At 41.2% G+C, this 12575-nt stretch overlaps 1 protein-coding gene across 2 annotated transcripts in view; it reads right to left on the bottom strand.

The window, feature by feature from the left end:
• The window catches only part of DHX29 (DExH-box helicase 29), a 50828-nt gene that overhangs the window by 21769 nt on the left and 16484 nt on the right, over positions 1–12575 (bottom strand). For both annotated transcript variants that reach the window (XM_038765529.1, XM_038765530.1), the window contains 7 exons: positions 12297–12452; positions 10075–10240; positions 9523–9646; positions 7860–8468; positions 5671–5814; positions 3495–3671; positions 1590–1730 (listed from right to left, as the gene is read on the bottom strand). In XM_038765529.1, coding sequence (XP_038621457.1) covers positions 1590–1730; positions 3495–3671; positions 5671–5814; positions 7860–8468; positions 9523–9646; positions 10075–10240; positions 12297–12452 — 1517 coding nt within the window. The remainder of the gene's footprint in view (positions 1–1589; positions 1731–3494; positions 3672–5670; positions 5815–7859; positions 8469–9522; positions 9647–10074; positions 10241–12296; positions 12453–12575) is intronic.

Genomic DNA, 12575 nt, shown 5'->3' with positions numbered 1-12575 from the left:
AGGGCCGAGATATTCTAGAAATTACTGATCCACTTGTGAACTACCGAGTGTGAATTCAGGGGGTATTAAAAGAGCAGAGCAAGCACTCTGTAGAGAAGCAGTGTGGCTCAGTGGAAAGAGTCAGAGGGCATGGGTTCAAATCCTGGCTCCGCCAATTGTCAGCTGTGTGACTTTGGGCAAGTCACTTAACTTCTCTGTGCCTCAGTTACCTCATCTGTAAAATCGGGATGAAGACTGTGAGCCCAACATGGGACAACCTGATCACCTTGCAACCTCCCCAGCGCTTAGAACAGTGCTTTGCACATAGTAAGCACTTAATAAATGCCATTATTATTATTATTAGCCTTCGAAGTCCAGAGCCATGAAAAACAGCAGCCTCCAATATGACTGAACAAGTAGAATCCTCAAAGGGTCCAGGAGTTTACCTCGTAAAGCTGCTAAATGCCGGACTTTTCTAACAAGAATAATCACAGCAACCATCATAACTGTTGCATTTGTTTAGTGCTGACTGCGGGACAAGCACCACACTAAGCGCTGGGGTAGATGTGAGATGATCAAGTTGGACAGAGCAGGAGGGAGAACAGTGAGTCCCCATTTTACAGAGGAGGGCACAGAGAAGTAAAGTGAGTTGCCCAAGGTCATGGGGCAGGCAAGAGGCGGGGTGCTGGAATTAGAACCCAGGCCTTCCTGACTCCCAGGCTTGTGCTCCTTCTATTAGGCCACCCTGCCTTCTTCCCTCTTCCCCTTCCAAAGTGTGTGCCACCCTCCGGAAGCACATTCCTCCCAGCTATTTCTCCTTGTTACTAGCTCATGTCCGATTTTTCACCTTGTAGGATCCCTTCCCCATTATGCTCAGGCTTAACGTTGCACTAAAGCTTTTGTAGAACATTATGTGTGTGACTACCCCAAGTAGAACCTTGTGCGAACTGAATTTTCCCACTATGCTTTAACCGAAATACAGTTGATTTTTCCCCTCTCCCCCCATCATTTTTTTTTTGAACCAGTGATTTCTTTAGGGTCATTTTTCTCCCTCTCCATTCCCCTGCTTCCCTTCCCTATTCTAAAGGAAAGCAGGTTGTAATGTAGGAATCCCTTGTTCTGTACTCTATCATATTAACAAAAGATTCATTCATTCTGAATTGTTCCCCACAGTTACAGGGAAGAGAGGATGCAGAGCCTGTTCTGTTTCCCATTCTCTCATTAAAGTGACAGTCAGGGAAAGAAAAAGAGGCACAAGAGACCACGCACACACACACACAAATGTTGTGAATATAGTCATGACACATACCCCACTCAGGCAACACACACACACACACATGGTGTGAATATAGTCATGACACATACCCACCCAGGCAAAGAAATAAAATAGATATTGTGCTTAAATACAGGGCGAAATAGTTCTAAAAAGTATTAAAAACCTGAGACAGACCTCAAGAACCAAACTTTCTGATTTCTCATTGAAAGACAAAATTCCACTTCATACAAAACAGGGTTTTCTGAGAATGCAACTAATGAGGTATCACTGTCACTGAAACAATATCACATATTTTTTAAAAAAAAGCTTTGGAAGAACCCAATTTCATTTTTACCTGATACTTTTTGATTCCTCCTGCTTTGCCTGTGACATTGATGGTTATCTCCTCTTCCTCTTCCAGAAATTTCTGACAATATTCTGAGTCTTTCTCCAGAACAAAGCCGGTCTCCTCTACCACATCTTCCAGGTGAAAAACCTAGCAAGTCAGTAGAGGGAAGAGAAGTGAGTGAACTTTTACACGTCTTCATCGCTTCTCTTTCTAAAGAGCATGTTTGAGAAACAGACATGGGCTACGGTGTGGCTACTCCATTAAAAGACCCACTTAGATGGGCGAGCCAAAAGCAAATTCAAGCAGAATTCCAGGCCTGCCCTTTTGTTTTGTTTCTCTGCCCTTCCTGAAGATGCCTATCACTGTGTTGGCCTTGTCTCCTCCTACCTCACATTGGACCATGGATTTAAAACAAGAGTTAAATGACTCCAAAATCTCCTTCCTGAATCCCACTCCTTGGTGAGACCCTTCCAACCAAAGGAGGTATCACCAAAATCTCCAGGAATTCCTCATGGGTGGTTATCAGGCAGCGCTTAATAAATACCATTGATTGACTGGCTGATTGGTATTTTGGAGTCGTCCTTGCACTTTGATTTGCACCCTTTATTTACTCCACCGGATTTATGACCATATCTGCAATTTATTTATATTCATGTCTGTCTCCCCCTCTAGACGGTAAGCTCATTGTGGGCAGGGAATCGACTCATGTTGTACTTTCCCAAGTGCTTAGTACAGTGCTCTGCACATGATAAGGGCTCATTAAGTATAATTGATGATACAAGAGACACAGTCTCTTGCCTTTACAGTTCCCGCAAATGTCCCTCTTTCTCCCTAGCCACGACCCAAGGAGTTTTTCTAGACTGCAAGTTCCTCTTCTAGACTATAAGCTCCTTATGGCAAGTGAATGTCTTCCACCTTTTTTTTTTTTAAATGGCACTTGTTAAGCGCTTACTATGTACCCAGTACTGTACTAAGCACTAGATTAGACACAAGCTAATCCGGTTGGACGCAGTCCATGTCCCACATTGGGCTCACAGTCTTAAGCCCCATTTTACGGATGAGGTAACTGAGGCCCAGAGAAGTGAAATGACTTGCCCAAGGTCACGCAGCACACATGTGGCAGAGTTGGGACTAGAACCCAAGTCCTTCTGACTTCCATGCCTGTGCTCTATCCACCTGGCCATGCTGCGGCCACACAATTCATTCATTCAGTCGTACTTATTGAGCGCTTACTGTGTGCAGAGCACTGTACTAAGCGCTTGGGAAGTACAAGTTGGCAACATATAGAGACGGTCCCTACCCAACAATGAGTCAACAGTAGGGGCTACTGGTTTCAAACTACCTTTTCAGCTACACTGACCCCTATACAATAAAATTCATCATCGGCAGCGTATTGTTTAAATCCTTTTGTGTTACATATATTGCCGCTGCTGCTCTTGACTGTGACTTTCTAGACTTTCTCCAGAACGTCCTGTCCTCTGCCGTAATCTGTAACCTTGCTAAATTTCTTCTGTTATAACTGTCCTGGTTTCTATGCTTCAAGTATAACATGCCTAAAATATACATAAAGGCACTAAATAGACTCCTTGTAGTCTACAAGAGAATTCTTCTCCCAAAGTGCCTCATTTCTCATGAGATAACGCTAGGTGTTGGGGAATCGAGCTCCGTATGCCTTAAAAATCACTATTTGAAAGCAGCTTCTACAGTGAGCCCCTTGTTGGGTAGGGACTGTCTCTGTTGCCCAATTGTACTTTTGAAGCGCTTAGTACAGTGCTCTGCACATAGTAAGTGCTCAATAAGCACGATTGAATGAATAAATGAACGCACAGGCTAAAGGGAACCAACCTGAAAAAGGAGTTTCCAAGAGAGAACTTGCCTCCACTCATACGTGGCCTCTAAAGCAACGCTTACCTCAACAGGGTAACTTCGTCCTGAAATCCTGAGAATGGGGCAGTGTGTGAAATAGGTAGAAAATTTCTCACTGTCTACAGTAGCACTCATCAAAATCAAGTGCAGATCGGAACGTTTCTGTAAAATCTCTTTCAGGATAATGAGCAGGAAGTCAGACTGAACGCTTCTTTCATGAACCTAAAGTCACAGGATCAGAAAAAAAAAAGATCAATTCAGACTAGGGAAAAAGGAATCACGGAAATAATAAGGTTAACCTAAGTCCTTTGAGCACTTGGTATTCACCCCAACCTCAATCATTCGTTCATTCAATCATGTTTATTGAGCGCTTACAGTGTGCAAAGCACTGTACTAAGCATTTGGTAAAGTACATTACAATAACAGACACACTCCCTGCTCACAACGAGCTCACGGTCTACAGGGGGAGACAGGCATTAATATATATAAATAAATTACAGATCTATACATATATACGGCGGGGATTGGAGGGAGGATGAATAAAGGCAGCAAGTCAGGGCGAGACAGAAGGGAGTGGGAGAAGAGGAGTGGGGGCTTAGTCAGGGAAGGCTTCTTGGAGGAGATGTGCCTTCAATACAGCTTTGAAGTGGGGAAGAGCAATTATCTGTTTGATATGAGCTCCCTCAGCACTTACGCATATATCCATAATTCATTTGCATTCATGTCTGTCTCCCCTTCTAGATGGTAAGCTCACTGTGGGCAGGGAAGGTGTCTATTATATTGTTATATCGTACTCTTCCAAGTGCTTAGGACAGTGCTCTGTACACAGTAAGAGCTCAATAAATACCATTGTTCGACTGAGTATACGTTCTCCAAGAGTATTATGCAGAATAGCATAACCACTATTTCACTGGCTACCAAAAGATCAGATTTTAAAAGTTGTAAACAGTCGTTTTGAGATGGAATTTCCCATGCCTAAGACTCTTTCCCTGCAGTAAGTTAAACACTATGAAAAGAGCAATCTTTCACACTCCTGCAGGACTGTATAGTGCTTCGCTGCTACACATGCTTGTTATTATCAAGTGTCGTCGAGTCGTTTCCGATTCACAGCGACTCTACGGATAGACTTTCTCCAGAACGTCCTGTCTTCTGCCATAATCTGTAACCTTGCTAAATTTCTTCTGTTATAATTGTCCCGGTTTCTATGCTGCAAGTATAACATGCCTAAAATATACACAAAGGCACTAAGTAGACTCCTTGTAGTCTACAAGAGACTTCTTCTCCCTTCTAGACTGTGAGCCCACTGTTGGGTAGGGACCGTCTCTATATGCTGCCAACTTGTACTTCCCAAGCGCTTAGTACAGTGCTCTGCACACAGTAACCGCTCAATAAATACGACTGATTGATTGATTGATTCTCCCAAAGTGCCTCATTTCTCATGGGATAACGCTAGGTGTTGGGGAATCGAGCTCTGTATGCCTTAAAAATCACTATTTGAAAGCAGCTTCTACAGTTACCTGCAAATACATAACTCATAATATTAGAATACATAAAAAGGTACTTTCCAAAGTGCTTTATTAACAAAAATGAGTGCATCACAACTGAATTCTCAATGTTATAAATTTAAAAATTAGAGACCATATATTATGAAACATTCATGTCATTTAGGTATCTAGAACAGTACTTCCAGCCAACTAGATTGTGAGCCCCACGTGGGACCTCATTGGCTTGCATCTACCCTAGCACTCAGTAGAGCGTCTGGCACATAGTAAGTGCTAAAATACCATTAAAAAACCCCAAACTACAAGAGTAGTCAGACTTGTCTAGTTGACAACAGATAATATTTTAGGAAGTATGACATATTGGAAATATTAAGAAGCCTCTCAGTGCTTCGTTTCTAACCCTTTAGCGAGAAGGTCAGCCAGGGCATTTTTGATAAAAACATTTTAATTTTGTAGCCAAGAGCTACTGGAGACTTATTGTACAATAATGGTCAATTTCGGTACCTTTTTAATCAATCAATCAATGAATGGTATCTACTGAGCATCACATTAAGAATTTGGGAGGGTACAATAACAGACCTGGCAGACTCATTCCCTGCCCACAATGAGCTTACAGTCAAAAGGGGAGACAGACACTAATATATAAATTATGGGTTTTAACTGGTGAATGACATTCAATCCCTCTATATCTTGCTTTACTGAAAATAGAAATTACTCACCTCATCTACAATTACATGAGACACGTTTGTCAAAAGCCCATCTTCCTGCAGCTTTCGTAGAAGAACTCCTGTGGTACAGTAGAGTAGTCTAGTAGCTTCACTTGCTCTAGACTCCATTCGGATTTGATATCCACATAAAGAATTCTGGGGAAAAATACCATAGGAACGTTGGACTTTCGGCAGTGACTTAAAATTTTTGACTCATCAATGGAAATATATGCAGAAAGCACTCATGAAAATTAATCAGCTACCAGAAGGGCTAACGATTTAAGACAACTATTCGAACCAGTGCAATTGCCTGCTTTATCTAATTTAAAATGACAAATCCTCCACATCTCTTTTTTACGCTCACTAACTGTACGACACAGTTAATTCTGTGAGTACCGCAGTAAACAGATTAAAATACTCTTTCATTTTGAGTCTGAAAGTAGCTTTACACATTCTTCTGAACTGCCTTTCCCTTTATGACCAAAGGCTCTCGGAAAACCCCACCACATCTATCTCAAAGGGCCCCAAAAGTTTAAATAAAAACTCTTCAAGTGACATCTGTACATATCCATTGGGCAGGTCACTTCTTTGGGCTTCCATGTTACCCCTTCTACTAAGACTGTGAGCCCCATTTAAGACCTGATTATCCTGTATCTAGAACCAGTGCTTGGCATATAATTAAAGGCACTTAGTAAATACCACAACTATTAGCTTTTCAGATGCCTCCTTGTCTCTTGGGTTGGAGAGGTAACATTTTCAAGGATCTATTTTCCACGAATTACTTTCTCTCGTCCCCCAGCACTCTCCCACGAGCACTGCCAGCATCCCAACTTTCTACCTAAAAAGCTTATGGCCAAGACCTCCTAATCAGTTTTCAAAGCACTTCATTGTTTTGATGCTTTTTGCTTGCACAACCTGGGTATTGAAATCTATATATGGATCACCAGTAAAACGACCAAGTTTTTCCCTTTGTTTTATTAATAATAATAATGACGATAAATTGCGGTATTTAAGAGCTTTTTATGTCCAAGGCACAGTACTAAGCACTAGGGTGGACACGAGCAAATCGGGGTGGACACAGTCTCTGCCCCATACGGGGCTCACAGTTTTAATCCCCATTTTACAGATGAGGTAATTGAGGCCTAGAGAAATGAAGTGACTTGCCCAAGGTCCCACAGCAGACAAGTGGAGGAACCGGATTAGAATCCAGGTCCTATGGACTCCTAGGCCCATACTCTATCCAACAGACCATGCTGCTTCTCTACACCTACATATTTGGGTATAAGAGGGGTACCCCTAGTCCTGGTATTTTGGGATTTGGTGAACACCAATTTCCCATTTGTCCTATTCATTCCCTCCCTCAATTTGGATGGGAAAGTCATCGGTTTTGCTGTACAAAAAGACACAACAAAACTGGACGCCAATTAGGATGTTTGAGCAGAAATGGCTCTTTCAAAACAATTCTGGGTTGCTGATTTGGGTCCTTCACGATATTAACTTCAATCAGTTTGAAGAGTCCTAATCCCACTGTGGGTACTAGGTAACTATTTAGAAAAAAATGATGAATCTTTTTCTCCCTAAGTGATGCTATTTCAGTCTCTACGCCAACAGGCTTCAAAGTCAGTTCATAGTACCCCTCCTAAGGAGTGATTTCCACAGGCCCTGTGAACGAAACACCTTCTCAAATATTCAAGCTTTTCGCTGACATGATCTTTTTTTTATGATGGCATTTGTTGAGCGCTTACTATGTGCAAAGCACTGTTCTAAGCGCTGGGGGGGATACAAGGTGATCAGGTTGTTCCACGTGGGGCTCACAGTCTTCATCCCCATTTGACAGATGAGGGAACTGAGGCTCCGAGAAGTTAAGTGACTTGCCCAAGGTCACACAGCAGACTTGCAGTGGAGCCGGAACTCGAACCCATGACCTCTGACTCCAAAGCCCGGGCTCGTTCCACTGAGCCACGCTGCTTCTCAAAATCTATCAAGTATCCCCACCAGGATGTGGCCACCATTCAAAAACGAGTTAAAACAGAAGTGAAATAACATAGAAATGAAATGTGACAGTCTACAAGACTCTGAGCCCGTTGTTGGGCACGGAGTGTCGCTATCTGTTGCCGAATTGTACTTTCCAAGCGCTTAGTACAGTGCTCTGCACCCAGTAAGCGCTCAATAAATACGACTGAACAAATAACACAGCTTACTCTTCCTCCGGGTCCATTTTCACAGCCCAGTTCTTCGCAGACTCTGGTGGCCAGGCTCACGGCTGAGATCCTTCGGGGTTGGGTACACACGATGTTGCATTTCCCCGATCCCCATTCATTTAGCAACAAATCCTCCAAGAGGAAATGAGGTACTTGAGTACTTTTGCCACTTCCAGTTTCCCCTGCCACGACAACTACACGATGCCTTTTAAGAGTTTCAACAATGGAATTCCTGTGCTTAAAAACGGGCAACTGCTGCCGCTCCTTCAAAAGTCTCTGGTATTTTGCTGTGCTTTGCAACTTCCTGAAGAGATTTCTCACAGGCTCCAAGTCTTCCGCATAGGGTTCTTCGAGAGATAATGCCGTAAAATCTTCATCGGAAACTAAATTCTCCCAGGATTCCTCGGGATCTTCGGTGATCTCTTTTTTAGTTTCGGATTGTTGTTGCTGTTGCTGCTGCTGCTGTTTGAGCTTATTAAGCAATTTGGCAATAAAATGGTCCCGGGGCTTGTTGGTTTCCATCTTATTCTGCTCTTCCCTTTTCTTCTCGGTTTCGCTCCATTCCAACCAAACATCTCGATATGTGGGAGGGAGCAACTGATGGACTGACTGGAGTAAAGAAAAAGAAATTAGCCGGGCATTATTTCTCAATAACCAGCTTTTCACGTTTCTTGAGACCAACACGTTGACTGATTTGCAGTTTGGGTCCCAAGGTGGTCTAGAGTTTAAGACTAGAAATAATATTTTTCCTCCCCTCAACAATACGGCACCTTTGTTAGCATATATGTTGCCAACTTGTACTTCCCAAGTGCTTAGTACAGTGCTCTGCACACAGTAAGCGCTCAATAAATATGATTGATTGATTGATTGATCTAAGTGATAGTCCCCAAACAAATACGTGGACTACATTGTGGTTAGTAATCCCTATCTACCTTAAAAGTGTTGGCTAGTATAATATTTTAGAGATGCTGAAATCTGAGCTACTGAAAGCTTCAGTGACCACATGAAGGATCAAAGCAAAACTAATGCTTAAAGTCCCATTTGTTTTCCTTTGTTTTCCCAAGTGAAATAGGTTTCAGAAATATAATAATAACGTTGTCCCCTAAATTGGGACAAACCAAAATCTTTATAATCAAAATATATTTGAAATCGATAGCTTGAATTTTACACACTTTTATTTCAGAATTCTTTATACTTCATCATCAAAATATATTTGAAATCTACTGCTTGACTTTTACACTTTTATTTCAGAATTCTTGACACTTCATCAAGATATATTTGAAATCGACTGCTTGACTTTTACACTTTTATTTCAGAATTCTTTATACTTCATCGTCAAAATATACCTGAAACCGATAACTTGACTTTTACACTTTTACTTCAGAATTCCTTATACTTCGTCAAAATAGATTTGAAACCGATAGCTTGACTTTTACATACTTATTTCAGAAGTCTTTACACTTCATCATCAAAATATATTCGAAACACAGCTTGACTTTAACGCTTTTATTTCGAAATTCTTTTAGGAAGCTATAAAATTTCTTCCACAATACTTTCAACCTTTCTTAACCAGAAAAGTTTACATCGGACGAACCGAAATGGAGAAAACAGAGATCCCTTGCCACAAGTGCTTTTTAAAAATAGTTTAAAAGGTAAATCTCACCTGTCCTTTGACTAAACGATAAAGAGCCAACGTAGCCCCCAAATGCTGAGCTTGCATGCCGTCCTCCGTTAAAATAGTTGGACACACCACAAGAACGTCACCTTCAGACTTTACCACCCGCACTCTTAGAGAAGGAAAAGAATGTGCTTGTCCATTGAGTCAGTCCATACATTTCCCCCCTGTCCATTAATATTCAATCTAAAACAGTAGTCCAATTTCCTGGCTATGAATAATTACTCTGTAAACCTGGAATTGAGTTGGGCCACTGAAGTAAAACTTCTAAAATTTCTCGAGTTCCCTTGGCACGTCCTAGGTTGTGCAATAGATCTCCAGATTCTTTCATACATAAAACCTACGTGATACCTAGAAAAACCTCATAGCGTAAATGCCACATTCGGGTTTAAGGAAAACATCTCACAGCATAAATGTTGCATTTGGGATTATGGAAAAAAACCCACAGATTAAATGTTGCGTTCAGGCTTAAGGAAAATACTTCATTTTCAATGAGTGGCCAAAGGCTCCAAAGTGACTCCTTTTTGGAGCGATACATACCTACACTTCCAGTATTTACCCGCTGGAACTTTCTCAAAGGAAGGATTTGGACTTTTGGGAAGGTTTTTCCTGACCCAATCAATCAGAAACTGCTTGGGGGATTTGCCCGTCCAACTCCGAGCAGTGTAATCAAAATTTCTGACATCTCGTGGCTCTTTCTTTTTGGCTGAAAAAGTGAACAAAAAAGAGTTAATTCCAAAACAGCAATCCAAAATCTGCCTTGAGTGAAATAAGTTATCCCAAGTCACCAGTGTAGATGGCAAGTTTATTCAGAAATTACCTTTCAATTTTGACTTTATCAAAACTTCAATGAAATAGAACTTGGCTTCAATCAATCAGTGGTATTTATTGAGTGCTTACTATGTACAAGAGCGCAGTAGTACTAAGCACTTGGGAGAGTACAGCAGAATTAGCAGACTAGTTCCTGACCCATAATAAGCTTAAAGTCTAGACTAGCACACAGACTTCAATATGAATAAATGAGTAATTTATAATATGTCATTTTAAGGTTTGTATGTAAGTGCTGTACGATTGGGAATGGGGCGAATTTAAAATGCCCCATTTAAAAGTCACAGATAATAATAATAATGATGGATTTTTTTAAAAGCGCTTACTACGTGCCTAGCACTGTTCTAAGCCCTGAGGTAGATACAAGATAGTCAGTTTGGACACAGTCCCTGTCCACCATGAGGCTGTCTTAATCCCCATTTTACAAAGGTGGTAACTGAGGCACAGAGAAGTGAAGTAACTTTTCAAAGGTCACACAGCCGATAAATGGCATAGCCAGGATTAGAACCCACATCCTCTGAATCCCAAGCCCGGGCTCTTGCCACTAGCCCATGCTGCTTCTAAGATCCAAGTGCATGGATGACGCAGAAGGGAGAGTGAGCTGGGGAAAAGAAGGCTTAAGAGGGCCTGTTGTGAATAGATTCGTGATAGCAAATTAGACCACGAGTTCATCAACATATTGTTTTCCTTCTAAAGATCTCAGTTTAGTAGATTACTTATATTATTGACTCATAGTACTTTCAAGCACTTACTCTGTGCTAAGCACTAGGGTAAGACACAAGATAACCAGATCGGACCCAGTTTCAGGTCTACGCAGTGCTCACAATCTAAAAAGAAAGGAGAGCAGGGATTTTATCCCTATTTTATACATGAGGGAATGAGACACAGAGAGATTAAGCAACTTGTCAAAGGTCACCCAGCAGGCCTACGGCACAGCTGAGACGAGAACTCAGGTGTTCTGGCTTCCAGACAGTGTTCTGGCTCTTTCCATTAGGTCACGCTGCTTCTGACTTTTATTTCATCTTTCAGAGCAGGTGGATTTGCCTCCATTATTCATCCAGGTCTTTTATTAAAAAGTGATGGGAAGATTTTGAAGGAATTTCACACTTCCTCTTGAAGACTGAACACCTTTATACTGCATTTTATTCTCCATTTTATCAAATTAACAACATGTATATATGTACATAATCTGCACATACATATTCATTCAATATTTATTGAACGCTTACTGTTTGAAGAGCATCATCATCATCATCAATCGTATTTATTGAGCGCTTACTGTGTGCAGAGCACTGTACTAAGCGCTTGGGAAGTACAAATTGGCAACACATAGAGACAGTCCCTACCCAACAGTGGGCTCACAGTCTAAAAGGGGGAGACAAAAGAGCATTGTACTAAGCACTTAATGATTACTCATTCTATAGTTCAATCAATGCTATTTATTGAACACTTACCACACAGAGCACTATACTGTGTGTTAGTGTGTCTGCCAAACTTTGTACTCTCCCAAGTGCTTAGTCTAGTGCTCTGCACATAGTAAGTGCTCAATAAATACAACTGATAGACATGATATCTGCACGTAAGGATCGTATAGTCTAAAGGAGCATCTTATAGCGCTTTTTATATTGCGAAAGGATTTAGAATACTTCTCAGGTACCATCAAGCGCTTAGTACAGTGCTCTGCACATAGTAAGCACTCAATAAATACAATTGATAATTAGTTCCTCTCAACGGAACCCCTGGAAACAGAATAGGGGGAACACTTTTCAAATCTTTGTATCTGAGGTTTCCTTTATTAAATAATTCCTTGGATCGCGACGACTTTTGGCTAGGGTGAAAAGTATCTCAACGAAGAGTACCCTTGTTCGATACCTAATTCACATTTCATTGCTGGTTCATTAGAGTGCGATTAAAAGACCTTTAGCTGTTAATACCTTTCTCTTCTTCTGCAGCTCCAGACTTTTCAAATAAATTCAAGTTCAAAGCCCCTTCCTTTTCAGAGGGTAAAGGAGGTTTTTTTTTCTCACTCTGTTGCTGTGAAATCTTTATAGCTGGATTGAACACAGGATGGTCTTCTAAGGTTTCCATTTCTACAAATGAGAATTAAGATGTTAGCTTCACACTTATTTCCCTTTTGCTTATTAGGTGTTTCCATCTTTGAAAGGTTATACAAAAAATAGTATCTTGGAGGAAAGAAACGTAGCTCAATGTAT

The sequence above is a fragment of the Tachyglossus aculeatus genome, chromosome 23 (assembly GCF_015852505.1).
Source record: "Tachyglossus aculeatus isolate mTacAcu1 chromosome 23, mTacAcu1.pri, whole genome shotgun sequence".
NCBI lineage: Eukaryota > Metazoa > Chordata > Mammalia > Monotremata > Tachyglossidae > Tachyglossus > Tachyglossus aculeatus.
Note: the sequence above shows the minus strand (reverse complement) of the source record. Positions and strands in the feature narration are given on the sequence as shown.